The sequence below is a fragment of the Bidens hawaiensis genome, unplaced genomic scaffold, assembly GCF_021521415.1.
Source record: "Bidens hawaiensis isolate Kalapana, Puna unplaced genomic scaffold, B.hawaiensis_p1.1 tig00030548_1, whole genome shotgun sequence".
Classification (NCBI taxonomy): Eukaryota; Viridiplantae; Streptophyta; class Magnoliopsida; order Asterales; family Asteraceae; genus Bidens; species Bidens hawaiensis.
Genome location: NW_027495103.1, coordinates 192,457 through 214,039, shown reverse-complemented (window position 1 = coordinate 214,039; position 21,583 = coordinate 192,457). Strand labels below are relative to the sequence as shown.

General features: G+C 34.7%; 1 protein-coding gene and 1 pseudogene across 1 annotated transcript; one reads left to right on the top strand and one right to left on the bottom strand.

Moving 5' to 3' along the window:
* Nucleotides 1-1,019: 1,019 nt before the first annotated feature.
* Nucleotides 1,020-8,780, top strand: LOC143580672 (uncharacterized). The gene is made up of 8 exons (XM_077063635.1): nucleotides 1,020-1,284; nucleotides 3,600-3,763; nucleotides 4,002-4,125; nucleotides 4,263-4,392; nucleotides 4,705-4,766; nucleotides 4,867-7,690; nucleotides 7,782-7,865; nucleotides 8,399-8,780. The coding sequence occupies exons 1-8, from the start codon at nucleotides 1,130-1,132 to the stop codon at nucleotides 8,555-8,557; spliced, it is 3,702 nt and encodes a 1,233-aa protein (XP_076919750.1). The 5' UTR covers nucleotides 1,020-1,129; the 3' UTR covers nucleotides 8,558-8,780.
* Nucleotides 8,781-10,637: 1,857 nt separating this feature from the next.
* LOC143580691 (UDP-glucosyltransferase 29 pseudogene) lies at nucleotides 10,638-12,512 on the bottom strand (annotated as a pseudogene).
* Nucleotides 12,513-21,583: the final 9,071 nt, after the last annotated feature.

Below are 21,583 nucleotides of genomic sequence, written 5' to 3'. Positions count from 1 at the left end.
ACATCCCTCCTATTGTCATATCCATCATTCCATCTATTATATGAACATATATACCCATATAGACTTGGTATACGTACGTATGTACACACGTATCACGTATGTATGTATGTATGTATGTATGTATCCAAATACCACTGATACACAAGCGTATAATTCCCCCAATTATAATACCCCAACGATAAAAGCGTTAAACTCTGCTAGAGGTGCACCAACCTATTTAAATCTTCAAACTGGTTCGGTTTGACCAACAAAAGTCAAAACCGGCTTATGTTCAGTTTCGGTTCGGGTTTTGCTTGGTTTTAATGGAGAAAATTACAAATCGATTCCAAACCAGTTTGTACATAATCGTTTTCAAATTGGTTTGATTTTCAGATCGGTTTGAATAACTTGTTTATTTCCCCACATCTAAACTCTATTATCATCTGGAATGAAACCACAAAATCACCCAATTTACTCAAGGACACGTGACTTTCCTCACTCCCTCATGTATGTCGTATGACTAGAGGCGCACAAAAAAACTAAACCCGAAACCGAAAAAAATTGGATGTAGCTTTTTTTATACCCGGGCTTTTATTACCCGAGCATGTACAATATTCATTTAAGTACCAAAACTTGTACTTGGAACCAAACCCGATTTGTATCCAGGAATACCTGAAAACCGGAATTGGTTCCGTACCCAGTTTTACTCGATTTTATACCCGACTCGAACCTGATGCATAAGGTATGGTTTTTAGAGACAATATCCGATTATACCCGAATCGGTTCCATTCCCGAACCGAGTATTAGAAAAACCTGATTTATGCACGTCTACTAGGACTGGTCGGTGAAGCTGTGAAGGTTATATAAACATATAATATAAGTTATAAGGGTGTATATTGACAACAAATGTAATCTAAAAGGACTCAAACCAAAACACTACACCTCACCACCGAGTGAGTCGTCTTCATTATTCTCTGTCCTCTTCATAATAATAATAATAATAATATTACATTCATTCACATTCATTACAAACATTTATACATTTACATACAATTACAATTTCAACACATCTTCTCTCAACATTACAACGTGAATCTGTTATGAATATTATTAACCACCGGATTCAATTTTGAAAGCACAATAACAACAAATGCCGTTCAGTAGGTACCAGATACGAAACGAGTTCAGTTTAGCGGATCCGGAGCTGTATAAGGCGGCTGATAAGGATGATCCTGAGGCGTTGCTTGAAGGCGTTGCTATGGCCGGTCTCGTCGGCGTTCTCCGTCAGCTCGGTGACCTAGCTGAGTCAGTACTTGTTATTTGATTTTGATTTTTGACCTAGGGTTTTGAAATTGTTGATTTAGTGCGATTGGATTGAAATTGAAGGTTTAGGTATTGAATTGGAGTTGTGATTGTGAAGAATTAGGGGTTTATGGTTGATTTAGTGCAATTGGATTTGAAATTGTTGATTTAGTTCTTCAATTGAATTGAAATTGTTGATGATTTAGTGTAAATTGATTTGGAATTAGAGGCTTAGTTATTGAAATGGAGTTGTGATTGTAAAGAATTGGATTGAAATTGCTGATTAAGTGCAATTAAATTGAAATTGAAGGTTTAGTTATTGAATTGGAGTTGTGATTGTGAAGAATTAGGGATTTATTGTTGATTTAGTGCAATTGGATTTGAAATTGTTGATGATTTAGTGTAAATTGATTTGGAATTAGAGGTTTAGTTCTTGAATTGGAGTTGTGATTGATAATAATTAGATTGAAATTGTGATTTAGTGCAATTGAATTTGAAATTGTTGAGAAATTGTTGATTTAGTTCTTCAATTGGATTGAAATTGTTGATTTGGTTATTGAATTGGAGTTGTGATTGTGAATAGTTAGGGATTTATGGTTGATTTAGTGCAAATTGATTTGGAATTAGAGGTTTAGTTCTTGTATTGGAGTTATGATTGTGCATAATTAGGGATTTGGAAAAGTTAATTGAGTTCTTGTGTTTATATGTTGGTTGATTATTATAATGCTTTTGAGAATTATAATGTGTATTAGATTCAAATTGTTGATTTAGTGCAATTGGATTGAAAGTGTTGATCTAGTTTTTGAATTGGAGTTGTGATTGTGCAGAATTAGGGATTTTAGGGGATTTGGAAAAGATGATGAGTCCTTGTGGTTATATGTTGGTTTATTATTATAATGATTTTAGGAATTCGGATTTGTATTAATTGAAATTGTTGATTTAGTGCTGCATAGTGCAAATTGTTTTGGAATCAAATGTTTAGTTTTTGAATTGGAGTTATGTTTGTGCAGAATTAGGGATTTTAGGGGACTTGGAAAGTTTATTGAACTGTTATGGTTATATGATGCTTTGATTGCTTTATTGTTTTTAGGAATTGGAATTTGTATTGTTTCTAGGTTATAATGGAGTGCAAGATGAATAGAATGATTGATTGATTCTGTAATTTTTGACTTGGTTTATAATATATGGTTTGTTAGGGTTAGGTAGGCTTACCTCATCATATATATTCAAGCTTAACAAATTTTTGACTCTATTTAACTAAGGTTGATGATATGTAGCTTTCGTTACTCAACTTCATATATGCTAACTAACTTGCTATATCTATCGACTATCAGTTAGTGGAGGTTGTTAAAATCTTGAATTTTGCCATATTCATCTGTGTTTCTAGAACCTTGAATTGGTTTTTTATCTGATCCCAACATTGACCTAGGGATTACTCTGTTATATAGATTAAAATTGTTGATTTAGTACTCTAATGGATTTGGAATCAGTTGAGTTCAAAACCTTAATAATTTTAACTTTTAGGGTTCAGTATTGGTTTAGTTCTGGAATTGCAGCTATGATTGTGTAGAATTAGGAGATTGAAGTTTATGCCTAAAATGGATTTTAGGGAATTTACGAAAGCAATTTGATTTTCTTGTGCTTATATGTTGTTTGGTTATTATAATGCTTTTGGAGATCTGGACGTAATGTTTCAAGGTTATAATGGAGTGTAAGGTGAATAGAATGATTTTTTTTTTGTTTTTGACTTGGTTTATAATATATGGTTGTTAGGGTTAGGTAGGTTTAGCTCATCATATATAAGCAGGCTGAACAAACGTTTAACTTTATTCTACTGAGGTTGATGATATGTATCTTTCATTGCTTAACTTGGTATATTGTAACTGACTTGCTATATCTATCTGCTACTTGAGGTTGTTGGAATCTTGAATTTCTAATTTAACCACATTTATCTATGTTTTTAGAATCTTGAATCAGTTCTTTCTTACACTTGGTTCTACTTACATTTGTGTATAAAGAAGATACATTTTCTAGACAGTAGAAGCATGCCAATATGACATATGATATCACTTTAATTTAAGGTTAAATTTAATTATGAAGATTTGCTATATCTATCGGTTACTAGAGGTTGTTGGAATCTTGAATCTTGCCATATTTATCTGTTTCTAGAATATTGAATCAATTCTTTCTTACACATGGTTCTAATTACATTTGTGTATGAAGAAGATATTATACCAGAAGATATACTTTACAGACATTAGAAGCATGTGAAATGCCATAGGATATCACTTTAATTCAAGTGAAATTTGATTATGAAGGTTTGCAGCCGAGATTTTTCATGGTCTACATGAAGAAGTGATGGTGACTGCTGCCAGGGGCCATGGTTTACTGACACGCGTCCAGCAGGTTGAGTCGGATCTCCCTTTAATTGAAAGGGCGTTTCTTTCACAAACGGGCCATTCAGCATTCTTCTCTAGTCCGGGTTAGAATTTTGTTCCTAAATTATTATAAATCTTATTTCTGGATGCCATTTATACAAAACATGGCAATCCTAATTAATCTCTTCCAAGAATCTATATGTACTAGGCTAAACTAACCTAAATCTTTTATTATAATTAAGGCCTATATTTACATTAATTCCTATTAGTGGAATTATAGAATCACATCTGTATAGATTTTTAATATAATTTAATGTGATGTGGTGTCTATTGATGTCACAGGTATTAGTTGGCATCCTAATCTGCAAACAGAGCAGAATCTTATCACCAAGGGAGATTTACCTCGGTTTGTCATGGATTCTTATGAAGAATGTCGGGGCCCACCTCGCCTATTTCTGTTAGACAAGTATGAAATTATATTCTTATTTAAATATACTCGTGTCTCATTATTGGAGTTGAAAATACATGCACCTTTCAAAATACAAACTTGACTTTAAACGTTTTTTGTTTATTAATGAGTAACAACGTATGTGGTTTTAAAAGGTTTGATGTTGCGGGTGCTGGAGCATGCTTAAAGCGTTACACCGATCCATCATTCTATAAAGTTGAAGTTTCATCATACGAAATGATGAATGCAGAAGCTCAAAGGGACAAAAAGATCCGTAAGATAAAGGTTAGTTTCTTAAAGTCAATTAAAGCAGATTTTTTTCTTTTTAAATAATCTATCTGATTCTTCAGTACATATGCGCCGAAATAAGTTGTGAGGATTGACTGCATGTAAGTTTAGGAATTTTTTTGACTCTTTGAAAAACATCTAATAACTTTCAGTATAAACCTAAAAAGGATACTTGTGAACTTAATGCTATTTGTATCTTGCAATAATTTGTTAATAGGTAATTCTAGATTAAACTTTCTATTTAATATACCTTTTAACAGAACTAACTATCATCATTTTTTGTTTTTCAAAATTTATCATGTTCAATAGAAAAAGGGATCACGGTTGAAAAATGGGGATACTCCTGAGATTTTACAATCGTCACATGTCAAGTAAGTTCCTTATTAAGCAATTTTTTTCTTTATTATTATTTATTTTTTCAACGTCCTCGCACAAAGTATATGTTGACTTATTTTATTTGCGTAAATGCAGACTCCATCAACTACTTCTCGAAGAGCGTGTGCAAAATGGTGCAAGTGAACCGGCACGCCGTGTGAAAATAAAGAAACGGGATATTAAATTTCCATTCGACACTGAAACCGGTAAAGGATACATGGAGACGTTATTAAATTCTCCACCAGAGGATAAACTCGTCCACGAGGTTGAAGTGGTAAATTCACCCTTACGTGTGCCTACCAAGATTCCTGAAGAACTAGAGCTTGAAACACTCAAGGACAGAACGGTAAATTCACCCTTAGACGACATTGAAGAAAAACACATATCTGTTGTTGAGGAAAACAAAGAGGATGGTATTGAAGATGTTTACCAGTCTGATGACGTGGTGAGTGAGACAGACAACTACATGGATGCCCTTGCCACCATGGAGTCAGAAGTTGAAACTGATGTCGAGTTTAAAGCTGCCAACTCAGATCCAATCATAAAGCAAGAAACCTTTTCTGATTCAAATCTTGCAAAGATTCAAGAATCACAAGTTTTAGATTCTCAATCTGCATCAGATGATGAAAGTAGTCCAATGAAGGGCAAAACTACAAACTTTTCGTATTCTGATTCTAATTCTGCCACCTCCTCACCCAATAATATGTCACCACCTGGCGACTCTCCTCACGCCTTTGCAAGTACGGAAATCCCGTTTCGCCCACGGGGTTTATCCACTCAAGTCACTGATAATGAGAATTTGGTTGTGGATCAAGAAACAGTTTTTAAAGAAAGTAATTCTAAAGAATCAGACTTGAGTGAAACGTCTTCAAACAATTTTGTTGATGCTAATAATTCTGTGAAAAAAGGAGAAATTGAAATCGACCCGGAAGTTATTATGGCGTCTGTTACTGATGAGGATAACAAATCCAGTTCTACCTCTGTGAATTTGCATGTGGAAGAGCAATCTGTTGGTCCAAAGAGGGACCAACTTGACATTTCTGAAGATGATGTTGTTGAGAGTGAATCTGGTCCAGCAGAAGCTAGGCTTTCATATTCTAATGAAGATGAAACTGAACTGAAAGATAAAGAAACGGTATCAGTTGACTCAGTAAGTCAAAATGCAAATGTTGCTGTTTGTGATCCTGATGATGGTAAAGATGGAGACAATAATCCTTTTATATCAGAGGACGAAAAAGAATTAGACGAGAGAAAACCAGAATCGTTTAGTTCAGAAACTAAAGATTCTATTCCTGTCACTGATGAATCAGTTGAAAAGGAATCTATCGAGGAATCAGTTACATCTCGAGAATTAGATTCCATTCCTTCTGAATATTATGATGACTCACACATACAAGTTATCGATAGCATTCATAGCAATGGGAATGAAAATGATATCGATAAGCCATCTACTGAGTTGGTTGAATCTGATGAAAAGAAGGAATCTAGTGAGTTATCAGATACTTCTTTAGAGTTACATTCTATTCCTTCTGCATCTAATGATCACTCAAACAATCAAATTCTTGACAACATTTGTGACGGGAATGAAACTGATGTGATTAACCAGGAAAAGGAATCACTTGAATCTGGTGAAATGAAGGAATCAAGTGTGGAATCAGATTCCATTTCTTCTGCATATAATGATCAGCCAAACATACAATTTCTTGATAGCAATCACAAAAAATGGGTCGAAAATGATGTCAATAATCCGGAAAAGGAATCAGTGGAATTTAGAGAAAAGGAGTCGAGTGAGGAACCTGTCATTTTCCCGGAATCAGACTCCATTCTTTCTGCATATCATGATCCCTCAAGCTTACAGTTACTTGATGTCATTGATAACACCGGGAATGAAAGTGATGACGATAAGCTGGAGAAGGAATCAATCGAATCAGTTGAAAAGAAGGAATCAAGCGAGGAACCAATCGTTTCCCCTGAATCAGATTCCACTCCTGCAAATCACGATCACTCAAACATACAGTTTCTTGATAACATTCATGACAACAGGAGTAAAAACGATATTGATAACGCTAGCCCATCTACAGAAGCTATTGAATCTGGTGAAAAGAAGGAATCAATTGAAGAATCCGTTATTGTTCCGGAATCGGACTCCATTCCTTCCGCATTACATGTTCATTCTAGCATACAACACGAAACTGTTTTCGTAACTGAAAAAACAGATCAATATGGATTCCAAGATGTTTCACCAAATGTTGACTTTCAAGACTATGTACCTGATCTGGCTGAGTCAGCAGAAGCCCAAGAATCCAAATCTTCATCTGTTGACCAAAATGGTCAAATCAGTAAGCTTGAAGTTGAAGCTGCACCATTCATCTCAAACCATGTAACTCAGGATCTTGTAGAACCGCCAATGGTGGATTTATTGCTTCCCAAATTAGCTCCAATTACCATGGAAGAGATGCCACCATTGCCACCACTGCCACCTATGCAATGGAGGATGGGAAGGTCCCAGAACCCAACCATGATGTCAATCCCAGGTGGCGGTCAAGCTGACATCAGCCACTTCCCGCCAGCTTTTCCCCAAATTCAAACCCACCAGTCATCAAGCCAGAATGATATTTCAAGAAACGAGAAATTTGTTGAAGAAATTATTCCACAACCGCCAGTTGTTAGGGAGGAATCTCCAAAAGATTCAATTAAGGAGGAATCAGCAGAAGATTCAATGAAGGAGGAGTCTCCAAAAGATTCAATTAAGGAGTCGTCTCAGAAAGATTCAATTTCTGAACGAGATATTATTCGGTTACCGAGCACATCTTCACTTCCTTCCGGTGATGGTGAAATGCCGAACGGTATTCGGCCAATGAAGGTTCAGACAGCGCGTACTCCTCTTATTGATGCGGTTGCTGCTCATGACAAGAACAAGGTAATGTCTTAATTTTTATAGAAAAGTCAAACTATGTTTTATGTTTTAAATAAGAAAATAGTGTAAAGTTTTGTTTTTTTTTCTGGTATAGTTGAGGAAGGTGTCAGAAAGAGCAGTGCCTTTGTTTCCAAAGGAAGAGGAGAAAGACACTTTTCTTGAACAGATCAGGGCCAAGGTATGATTACTATCGAAAACAGTATAAATTTTGTTATCATACATGACAGTATGACACACTTAACTATTTATAAAAAAACGTGAAATTTCTCGACCAAGAATTTTTCCGGGTCAATCCCCGTTTTAACTCACAAAGATACTTGACACAATTAATAATCTATAAAAAAATATATTTGTTTTTTTACCAAGACAGTGTTTCGGGTCAATCCAACACGACTCATTTCAACACACACAAAGACCCGTTTGACACGTGAGCCAACAGATCTTGCCTGAAATAACGCGCTCGGAAGGATAAAGTCATTGTGGCGAACTATTTGTATACAAGATGTAAACTTTTTTGACCAAGAAAGTGTTTTGGGTCAATTCAACTTGACCCATTTCAATCCACACAAAGCTGACCCATTTTAACACGCAAACCAACAAATCTTGCCTGAAATAACGCATTTCACATCATGAATATCCAATTTTAATACTGAAAATTTTCGTCGTCTTTTGACTACACATGTACTGACAATTTTCTTTTGTTTATATTAGTCCTTCAACTTGAAACCAGCTGCCCCGACGAGGCCAATCATTCAGGGTCCCACAACCAATTTGCGGGTGGCTGCCATTCTAGAGAAAGCAAACGCAATCCGTCAAGCATTTGCTGGAAGCGATGATGATGAAGATGGCAGTGATAGTTGGAGTGAATGATCATGAAAACATCACATTGATGCAAAAGATGAAGACTTCACATGCTCATTGTAGTTATCACCATCGGTTTTGTGGGTTATATCCGTTTTTCAATTAATACAAAGATAATGAGTTGTATTAATGTAGGTATGTTATATCACTATATATCTGTATAGATTTCAACCTCTCTGGTACTGTGATTTTACTTGTTTGTTCTTCTCAGTTCTCATGGATGTTATATACATATACAATAGGTGCAATTGTGTAATTTTCTTTTCATTTTATAGTGTGCATGTTGATGAATTTATGTTGGGTTTTTATGGGTAACATTAACATCAAGTATTCAAGAATGATGCATTGTTGGTAAGTTGAATATCATTTTTGAAGGCAGACTAGTTTCAATAATATTAAGTTTAATGTAAGCTAAGGTTAAGCTTCGAAGAATTAAAAAGGTTATGCAAATGGGTCCGTTAAATGGATAATTTAGGGAAATGACAAAGATTATGGGTTCTAGTTTCACTTGAGACGTAAAAATATATAGATTATGGGTTCTAGTTTCACTTGAGACGTAAAAATATATAGCTGTTTAAAAAAAATCAAATTCTCAAAAGAGGCGGTTTAATTAAAAAAAGATGGGCAAAAAAATGAACATGTGGCACAGTGCGAGTTTTATTTATTTATTAGATCAAAGATTAAGAATTCAAAGAAAAAAAGAAATTAAAATTTAGAACACTTAAGGCCATGGGCATGGGGTGTGGAATTGTGATCCTTGGGTGGGAAACCTGTCACTTATCGCCACCTTATTTTCACATCATTTTCGTGTGAAGGTAAAAAAGAGTGGGAGTGTTCCACTTTATTCACGGTGTGCAAATTGCCGTCTTATTAATTATTTTTGTAGAAGTATACAATAACTAAAAATACAATAGATGATTAAAAGTACGATAATAACGTACTAAATATACAATATATAATAAAGATACAATTATTCGTCATTAAGTATTTAACTATGGCGATATAATCTACTAACTCCGCTCAAAGATTGTTGTGTTTCTTGGTTGCATATATGCCACTGATTAATACTTTTTTGTTGCTCGCTAACTTTCTCTAATCCAGTTCCCACCTCAAACTCTTCCTTGTTAAACTCACTAATTTTGGCTTGGCCTTGATCCTCTAATACCATGTTACGTAGAATTAGGCACGTGGCATGACGTGTGAACGTCGTGTTTTATGAAGTTTCCATGCATGAGCCGGGTATTTTATATTATGCAGCGTTGTTTAAGAACACTAAATGCTCATTCAATGTCCTTTTTAGTAGCTTCTTATATTGTTATGATAGCGTATAAAATATTTGAGAAAGGTAGGCCACTTGGTATATATGAAAAAGAAAGGATTTGACTGTTAGATTATTTTTAATGAATATAACTATTTGAAAATGCATATATGATATTTTTTAGTTTTTACATAGATATCGATGATATATTTGTGAGAGGGGTTAAATGATGATTTTTAATATATATATATATATATATATATAAAATCATTGATTTCAACAAAAACCATAGGCTAAAGTGCATCTTTTTCTTAAAAGACCCTATTTGAAATATATAACCTAAAATATATGCATTAAATACGTAAGCCTTGAGGCTAAGTAAGCTCAAAAGTTTGTTTACTAAAATATCACGCATGATCAATATCAAGAAAATATTATAAATTTAGAACTGAATCATCAAATTTTAATTTTAAAAGGAGAAGATATTTCATATATGGGTTTTGATATTGCATTCACTCGTTACATTTCAATCGCATCAAGTTGCTTCACCTTCAAAATTACAAATATGTGAATTAAAATAACATTTATGCCTCATAAATCATTTGATTTCGATATATTTGGTTGTTTATGAAATTCATGATTGTTGATTGTAATAACAAGATTATTTAAGGGGTATTTATAACTTTAACAAAGATAAAGCCTCTAAAACACCCAAAGGTCTTGAGATCGAGTCTCGAGAATAACAAGAAATGATATATTTATAATACCTAATAATAGTTTTTCATTGAATAATTTATATTTAGTTAGGCTACACAAAAGAGGGTAGCCTTCCTCTTAAACCAAAACTTAAGCATAAATATAAAAACTAAATGCAGGGGTTGATTTCTTTTACAAACATGTCATTAAAAACCAGAACATGCTGAAAAGAAAAACTTACCTCCACAATACCAAAAAAAGAAAAGTTCTTGTGAAAGTCTAAATAAAACTTCTAAATAGTAACATAACATATTATCATATGTAAATTAACTCATAAAGATGATGAGTACTCCTACCCTTGCCTTCTCATCTCTTCCAAAGTCTTTTTGATAAACCTTTCAGCCCTTTCATCAATTGAATCTTCTTCAATTTCGCCATCGCCGCCATCGTGGGCCCCACCAGTCTTGCATAGTTGCAGCAGCTCCTCCACTGCAGCCTTAATCTCCATCTCTCCTTTAACCCTCAATGCAGCACTCATTTTCTTGGTTTTTTCCCTCACAGCTTTCCCTAACTTACTCACCATCACATTCTGCACAACCGCTGCCACGTTCTTGCGCCCGAGCCACCCGTTCCCATCCCTCACCACCTCCACACCAACCCCAACTTCGAAAACCAACCGAGCGTTGACCGGCTGGTCAAACTGCATGGGCATGGCTATTATTGGGACACCAAACTTCATAGCTTCCATGACTGAACTCCAACCACAATGACTCACAAAACCACCACCATTTTTGTGTCCTAAAATTCTTGTTTGTGGGGCCCACCCTTCAACTAACAAACCCCTATCTTTTACCCTTTCAAGAAACCCTAATGGCAAAGCTTCGGAAAGCTTTATTTCTTTTTGCCCTTTTGGGAACCTTAAAACCCATATGAAATTCATGTTACTCATTTCCAACCCATGTGCTATATCTTCCAAATCATTACTAGTAAGAAAATATTCACTCCCAAAAGAAACAAAAACAATGGATCCAGTGGTTTTTTTGTCAAGTCACTCCATCACACTGTTTTCTTTCATGTTCACGTGACGTGGGTCCACCACAAGTGGACCCAAATGCACAATCTTTTTACCAGTCAACACATAAAGATAATCAGAATTCTTACATTCGATCTCATTAAACGATTTAACAAGAATGATACTTGTCGAATTGTTATAACACCCAATGATACTCCCTAAATCTTTGCGGTTTTCTTCCGTGCACTCGACACGATAGGTATTATTAGCAGCAGCAACACTAGTGGCGATAAACACCACCGCAGGGATTCCAAGGGCGGCAGCCGCCTTTGGAGCCCACGGTTGTAGAATATCATAAATGAGCAAATCAGGCATCAGGGTTTTCAAGATTTTCGAAAACCTAGGGCTTGACATATCAAAAGCATGTTTGAGAACAGGCATAAGATGGATAGGAAGGCCATTGGTGGTATGAAGGTGTGGTGGAAGTTCAGGTGATGTGGGAAGTGGGAGTTCTACGAATCGACTCGAGGCTAAACCTAAACTTCGCTCGTTTTTCAGCGTTTTGGTGACCGAATTGAGGTTGGCAGGAGTCGAGCAAAGGTAGATGTCGAAAAGGTTCGTGTTACTCAGTTTTTTGGCTAGTTCTAGGAAGGGTGAGATGTGACCATGGCCTAGCCATGGGAACATCAAAACAGTAAGCTTTTGGTTGTTCATTGTCATTCTGAAAAACAAAAGACAAAAGGAATGAAATATGCAATTTGATTTGAAGGTGGTTGTGTTTGTTTGAGGTGTTCAACGTTGGTGTATATATATTAATTTTGCAACTATGGAAAGTTGCTTTACACATGGAAGAAATTGCATGAAATCTTTTATTTACATGCATCGGGATTTTAGTTAAGAGTTGATATTTTCCACATATAATTACTCGGACGTTATTGCAGTAATTATTTTGTAACCGTGGAACACAAGACAAACATAATATCTTGAAAGGTTTAATTTCTAGTTAGATATTTTGAATCTACAATCAATATAACTTTACTAGCTTATATCCGGGTTAAAAAAAATTATTTTAACACATTAATATTAATAAACATAAACTATAAAAATTTAAAAATCAAAATAACATATAACCAAGTAACTTAAATATGTACAATTAAAGATAAATAATAAGTGCATAAAGTTATGTTTTAAAATGTTACAAAATGTTCAACTGAGACTCAACTTCTAGTGTGAACAATGCATATTTTTGTCGGTCATACTCACAAATGAAACAACGCTAAATTGGCATTAGAAGTGATCATATTGTTTACCCATAAAAGTTTACAAACTTGACAGTTCACATTACTAAAAAAGGACTTAAAAAAGAGCGTCTTTCGAGAACCCGTGATTCAATACAACTTTGACAATTGACTTATTCCTAATACCAGGATTCAACATCACCTACATTTAATCAAGATAAATATAAATAACAATAACATAATCTTGATGTGACAAATAAACACCCAAATTCATTAAAAAAAAAGAAAGAGAAAATTAGTAATGAAATTGAGCTTACCCTATGTCTTTAAAAAAGCTTTCTCTCATAGCTTATTACCTATGTTTTTATACCGGACTTCAAACCTGACTTCAAAACCTGCAGATAATCATTTTTGTGCGTCAGCTTAGTTACTGAATGGTTTATAGTTAAAAAGTACTGTTAGATAAAAAAAACTTAAATGGCAAAATAAAAAAAAATCGATATCTCATGACAATTTATTTGCTCTATTTCTCACACAAAGAGGAGAAAGAATCTTGATAGATGAAGTACACCTTAACTCTTAGATTCTTAGAATTAGAATTTTAAATATAATATATAATATATGATAAAAGAAATATAATATATAATATATGATAAAAGTCAAATAAACATGTAATCAAATAAACATAAAAGATGAACAAATATTTAATCATGAGGCCACCTCATCTTTTAACTCTTGATAATACGACATCTAATTGATCATTTGTAAAAATTGGTTTTATAAATAAGACAGAATTACAAATTTTGTCCTTTAAAAAAAGCAAAATTACGGTTCGTGTCCTTTTCTTAGTTTCTTTGCAGGCGGTATCCTTTAAATATTTTTTTCCTACACGTTATGTCCTTTACGCTAACTGGGTTAGAAAAACTCTGTTAAATCCCATCACGTGAGAAGCATGTGAGGGTAGTTTTGTCTTTTCGTCTGTACTTGCAAAATGATAACACCTTCTCCTCCTTTCTCTCTTCTTTCTCTCTCTAAGCCACCACCATTTTTGTCTCTCTTTCTCTCTTCATTAATATCCGCTTCAACAATAAACACCCCCTTAGATTCCTGCATATTCCGGCGAGACCATTTCAGATCTGGTCATATTAATCATTAAAGTGATCAATTCCGACAACACCGTCACCTCGTTTCTTCTACGCAAGCGCCATGTGTGACCCAACAAACCCGTCGGCGCCGGTGATTAAGTACTTGTTAAGGAAAGTACTTGTTACCGGAATATTCCGGCGAGACCTTCATAACTTATGCATATCATCAAACAAGAACCACATGAATATGAAATGACTATTTTACCCTAAATTTAACAAAACCCCATAGCCAAGAAAACCAGAAATTGTGAAAAATGACAGAACCTCCAATCTGAGATTGAATCTGATAAGCTTATGCACATATTCAATCACATCTTTCCTCTTCTCTTCGGAATCCAAAGTCAGGTATATACAATTCAACACCTCCCGGGCCAAGTCTTCCGCCAACCCCCACGTCTCCACCCGAATCGTATTCGGATCTGGGTTAGACAACGGCCCAGCAAACGACAGCATAAATTGACGGCAGCAACTGATCTTCCATTGTTGGTGAAATTGAGAAGTGGGTTTTGCAATTGAGGTGTTGAATTGAAGGAAAGTGAGTTCAATTTTGGGAATTGGTAAGATCGAAATTAGGGTTTTGGAGCGTACATGAGGGAAGAATAAGGTGGGGTTGAGATTATATAGGGAGAATATACGCGTGAACGGGTTTCCAGCTCGAAGACAGAGGGAATCGGAGATGGAGCGGTGGCTGGTGGCGGAGCTATGGTGGCGGTGGTGATGGTGTTTGAGGAGTGGTTATGGTGATGGTGGGTAGAACATAGAGAGAGAAGTGAGATGAGGCAGCTGGCGGCGATTGGGCGGAGGGTGGTTGTCCAGTGGCGGAAGAGGAGGAAGTGGGCGGAGGAGTAGATGGTTAAGAAGATGGAGAAGAAGAGTGGGAGGTATGGTGATGAAATTGGGATGGTGGGATCCATTGGTGAAACCCTAGATTGTTAATTGATGAATCCAAAGTGTGTTTGTTAATAGATACAGAAACAGAAGCAGTGACGGAGATTTAACTGACATTTTCTAATTAAGATCTGCAAAATAAAGAAGAAGAAGAAGAAGAAGAAGAAGAAGAAGAAGAAGAAGTTGCAGGGTAGGCAAAAAGACCAATATGCCCTCACATGCACCTCACGTGAGGGGATTTAACTGACTTTTTCTAACCCAATTAGCGTAAAGGACAAAACTTGTAGAAAAAAAATGTTTAAAGTACACCGCCTGCAAGGAAACTAAAAAAAGGACACGAACCATAATTCGTCTTATTTTAAAGGACAAAATTTGTAATTCTGTCTATAAATAATGAAAAGATGGATTTCATATTTGAATGTGAAAATCTTTTACATTGAAAATATATATAACTTGGAGAGAGACCCATTTTTATGATTGTTTTATTTGTCCAATGAAAAAGAAATTGATAACTAATGTTGATCGATACATTTAGAATGTGAAAATGACTTCATGTGTTTTGGCTTCATAAGCTTTTGAAACACTAGAATTGTTTATTTCTATAGAATTGCTACATTATCAACATTCAAACAAATTCAATCAATAAGGTTCCTCAAAACACTATCCATTTACATGTGCCAATTAAATAAAAGTGTCAAAATAGCAATTCTAACAAAGTACAAAATGTATTAACATAAGTAAAGTGGTTTTTGTGTTATTGTAACTAAAACATCAGTTGAAAGTAGTCAATATTTTGAAATATAACTTATAATATGATGAAAATAAAAAAAAACAAAATTAACTGTAAATGATAAGTACATAAAGAGGTTTTAAATTTACAATTTACAAGATTAAAAGAATATGTATGTAAACAACATTTGAGGTTCTATCAATACTTCTCCCATATTTATACTTGTATTTCTTAAAAATAAAAAAAATAAAAAAAACCAAAAAAAAAAACCTTATTACTGTTGTTGATAACTTGTATTTTTATCAAACCGATTAATGATTCATTTGATCAAAGGCGGGTTTTGTGTAACAATTATTACAATGAATTACAATGATCAATTTTTCGTGTTATGATCATTGTATGTAGTGCCACTTTTGATTAACTAACCACCCTTCATAACACATAGTCTCACATTTATTACAATAATAAATTTTGGATAACTATCATAAACATATAAAGTCATATATTTCAATCAAGCTAAACATAATGCCTCATAAGACCGTAAAAACATAAAACATGTATCCATGACACCAACTTCAACCTTCACCTTCTGAATAAGTAACATCCTTGCATTTTTTACTTTCCATCACTTCCTCTTATTTTTTACTTTTCACCAAATCTCTATTTCCTAATAAAAGAAAGTATGGTCACCTTATAATAAGTAAAATATGAACATGTTGCTATAATAAATTTCTTTGATTATCCATTAAAATATTTTAAACCAATGTGACTCCTTTTTTAAGAAGTTTCTCTTAATGCGACTTTCATATCCTTACCATTTCACTATTTTATCCATTACTCTAACTCAATTGACCCGGTGACTCATTTATTAATAACATGGTATGAATAAGAAAGCACCGTAACTCGTATGTACCTTATCAAAAGAGGAGCGAACTGAACAGTATCAGTGTTGGTTTTGCAAGGATTCATTTTATTTGATACAAAGATCATATGCGCTGCGGTGGAAGTTTCATGTATGTGTTCGGGTATTGATGCAACAACAGGTGTAACTTTGTCTAGCAAAACCCTTTAGATATCACCTGCTTCAATCAAATGATAAATAAAAAACACATGACAGTACAAAGTAAACCGATATAATCACCACAAAATTAGACTAACCAGAAGACTTAGCCCACGCAAAGATTGCTTCCTTTATACAAAGTTGAGAAGATATTCCATGCCTCCTATGTACTACATGAAAACAAAAATAATAGAGCAATAAGAGAGCTAAAAATTCGTCCATACAACTTTTAATAAAAATTAAATGCTATACATGTACAACATGACTCTTTATTAATAACATTATGGTGTATAAATCATGTACAAATGCCAGGTTTTTCATGTAAGGATGTAATGATGATACACAACAAAAAATTGCTCACTGAAATATGATAAAACCATAAATGGAAGTTTGCACAAACTTAACTCTTATCTAGATTGATATGAATAAATGAGTCAAAGCAATTTATATATGGTGACTATTTTATTATTACGAAAACCAGTAACACACCAAACCCAAAACCGGGTGGCAAACTCAATATTTAAGCGAACAATACGGCTCATATTTAAACTTAATAAATAAGTTCAAAATAATCCTAACCACTAACCATATTAATTCAAACTAATAATCATCCCTAACTCAAACATCAAAAACTCCATAGTTATACATTTAGTTTATTGTTTATGTTACAAAATTGGTCTAATAGGACCAAATCATATTAGCTGCACCAGATTAAAAAGAAAAATATATAAATTGGTTATATATGTATTTTTAAAAAATATAACCAGTTTTAAAACCAACTAATATAACTTTCATCTTCCACTTCTATCATAATACTGTTTCAATTCACCAACATCTGAAAACAACACTTGCAAACGGGCCACATGAGTATAGAGATTTAATAAGTTTATTTCAAATTCAAATAATGTAGAACCTTCAACACCTTACGAATATTGCACCGCCAAATTCAACTCACATATTCCCCTGCTGGGGTTAATATTTAGATGTTAGTTAACAAAAGAAATATAATTTTCTAATAATCCTCAAACTTCTATTTTAATATAATTTTTTAACAAATCCCCAAACTACCCTTTAAATAATTTTTTTAAAGTAATCACCATACTACCTTTCTAAGTAATACTCAAACTACCCTTCAAATATAGTTCACACTTTGTAAACTACCCCGTTAGATTTTAAAAAAATTTACGTGGAGTATTAGTGATACCTGATCTGAGTTCCATGACCATCACTCTGTTAATTTAACTTGATAATAAAAGAACACTGCATCATTTATACACATTTTAGTGTTATAATCCCAGAAGTAAAAGTAAAGAGTTATACAACCTATTGTGTGTATTGATTTAAAAAAAGCATCATCCCAATAATGGTGTCACATTATTTTGACAAACATTACATCATTTGATTATTAGTTCCGTTGAGATGATTAATATACTAAAAAATCAATATATATACCAATCAACCAAAAAAAGCGAAGAACATAATTTAATTAGTAAATTACTAACAAAAAGGAAGAAAAAAAGTGTATTATATACCAATCGAAGGCAGTAAAGTTTGATCTGACAAAAGATGTCCTTTCCGCCTTGCTTCATTAGTTGAGAGCTGCAACAGACCATACACGCCACTATCGATCAATTAGTTAATACTCAAATGAAAAGCAGAAGAACACATTAATTGGTATAAACACAGGAAACAAAACCCTATTCCATAACTCATACTCAAATTCAGATCTGTGTAAACAAAACCCTAAATTACCTGCAAACCTTTTTCATCTTCTGACATATATGAAGGTTTTCAATAGTTGAAATCTGAAACATCCTGCAAGAATAATGGTTAATAATTACAAAGCATAGATCCTAAGATTAGATGATGACTGATTTCGCAAATAGATGTCTAATTTCGTCTAGATCTTATAGAAGATTATGGCATTCAAATTTAGGGTTTGTTTCAGATTCAGTGGTTATAATGTTAGAAATCAAATAACATACCTTGTGGAATTGTTTAAGCATGACAATCAAATCGAAATGATTTTCGTGAAGGTTTTATGCATTCATCTATGAGAGAGATGAAGGAGAAATGTTATTAGGTTTGAGTTTGAGTTTGAGTTTGAGTTTGAGTTTGAGTTTGAATTTGAGATAATGAGAGAGAAAACTTACAGTGGGACCGTGGGTTTGTTGTGGGTCAGGCTGCGTTGAAGGCTGAATCGGGCAAAGTTGTTAAACACGAGAAAGCTTGTTTAGATAATCAACATGTCTTTCTACCATTTGCCTTTGATACATTTGGTTTTCTGGCTCCAGAGGCTGTGAAATTTTTGAGTAGGGTTCAGCGCGTCGTACACGGAACCTCTTCAGCTTCTAGGTCCCAAAGCTTCGTTTTTAGCAGGATTGGCTTTGCTGTTCAAAAGGGGGTTGCGGCGCAACTTGTTGCCCGTTTGCCTGCCACTTTATTGTAATCGTTTTATAGTAAATTATATAAAATTGGGGAAACAATTTACATAATGAAAAAAAAAAAAAAATAGAAAGACAAAGATCTATGTGTGTAACAATGTGTTCCCGAGTTCATTCAAGAAAAGAAAGGCAAGGAAAAAAAAATTTTCTCTTCTTATCTTTTCTTTTGGTATATTCTATTTTGCTTTAACTTATTTTCCTTTTAATCTTTCCAATTTGGAAAGATACAAATTCTTTCATTTTACTCATCATTTTCTCTTCCCTTCCCTCCTTTTCTTTCTTTAAATGAAACTCGGGATCACCTCTTTTAAATTTTCCTTCCTTTTTCTTTCTTAAATGAAACTCGGGAACACAACATATTTTTCCATCCCTTCTTTTCCTTCCATTTTCTCAGTTAAATGAAACTCGGGAACATAAATGAACGGATGATTTAACATTTGAATTTGCCTAAAAAAATGTGAAGGGAAGTTTGGTAAGCAGGAGGCTTCCAGAAAAAGATTGGTAAAAAAATGAGACGTGAACCATCTAAGAATTGAACACAATATTAAATAGAACATGATAATGACACGTGTTTTAAATGAATATGGAGTGACACGTGTTAGAATCTGTTTTCATTTATTATATATAGAGATAGAGATATAGATTTGACTTATCACAAAGATATATATGGTTTTGTCTTTTATTTAATTCTTGATAGCCGCCCATGGCCTCTAGTTCACACCACAAATGACTTTCTCCTTCCAAACAATTTCATACAAACTCCTAAGACAGAATTACAAATTTTGTCCTTTAAAATAAGACGAATTACGGTTCGTGTCCTTTTCTAAGTTTCCTTGCAGGCGGTGTACTTTAAACTTTTTTTTCCTACAAGTTATGTCCTTTACGCTAACTGGGTTAGAAAAACTCTGTTAAATCCCATCACGTGAGAAGCATGTGAGGGTAGTTTTGTCTTTTTGCCTGCCCTGCAACTTCTTCTTCTTCTTCTTCTTCTGCTGTTTCTGTATCTATTAACACACACACACTTTGGATTCGTCAATTAACAATCTAGGGTTTCACCAATGGATCCCACCATCCCAATTTCATCACCATACCTCCCACTCTTCTTCTCCATCTTCTTAACCATCTACTCCTCCGCCCACTTCCTCCTCTTCCGCCACTGGACCACCACCCTCCGCCCAATCGCCGCCAGCTGCCTCATCTCACTTCTCTCTCTATGTTCTAACACACCATCACCATAACCACTCCTCAAACACCATCACCACCGCCACCAGCCACCGCTCCATCTCCGAAAAATTATGATTACTTGAAAAAACTTTCAACAATCTGTACATTATGAACATTCAATTGATGAATCAGAACATACTTTGTAGTTCGAAACCCCTAACCTGATTTATAGGGCACGATTAAAGGAAGCGCTTAAACCACTGCGAGACCGCCGCCACAATGTCGGGTTCGATTCTAGAACCCCATTTCTCTTATCACCATAACATCGGCTGCCACTACCATCCATCACCGCTTCTAGTTTCCGGTCTACAGAGATAGAGAAATAGAGAGAGGTCACGACAGATATAGGTGGCTGGAACACCATCGCCACCCTCGCCTAGGGTTTGTTTTTGTTGTACAATCTTTTTAGCAGCTCCGCGTGTTCTACAGCTGTCTGTCGCCTCTTTTATGTGTGGAAAGTGAAATACAGACCACGGTTTATTTTTCCTTCATCATCGCCTCTCTCTACATATGCGGCCACCGCCTCCAACCACCATCGTTTGTCGGTTAGGTGACGATCCTTCATCGCGGTCGGGTTCCATCACCTCAACCGTTCGTCCACCTCCTGTTGCCGGGTTCTATTTTGGAAACCCTAGGCGGCGGTGGTGTGATGACGGCGGTGTTTTGTACCACCGGAGGTCCGGTAGTGTGGTGCCTTTACCGATCGTTGATCCTGGTGGTGCTAGACACTCGGAAGGGTGGGGTTTCCGGCGGTGGTTTACTTCTTTTTAAGGTATCGTCATTCTTTTCTTTGTTGTCTATCATCGCTTTATTATTGTCAGACCCTATTAAAATTTGAAAACCTCAAATTGCATAAACCCTAGAACTCAAGTAGATGGTTAAGAAGATGGAGAAGAAGAGTGGGAGGTATGGTGATGAAATTGGGATGGTGGGATCCATTGGTGAAACCCTAGATTGTTAATTGATGAATCCAAAGTGTGTGTGTTAATAGATACAGAAACAGAAGAAGAAGAAGAAGAAGAAGAAGAAGAAGAAGAAGTTGCAGGGTAGACAAAAAGACAAAACTACCCTCACATGCTTCTCACGTGATGGGATTTAACAGAGTTTTTCTAACCCAGTTAGCGTAAAGGACATAACTTGTAGGAAAAAAAAGTTTAAAGTACACCGCCTGCAAGGAAACTTAGAAAAGGACACGAACCGTAATTCGTCTTATTTTAAAGGACAAAATTTGTAATTCTGTCAACTCCTAATTTATAAATATTAATAATTAATTAATATAAAATATAAACCATAAACATAATTATTATTATTATTTTTAATATTTTATTAAACACAACCCA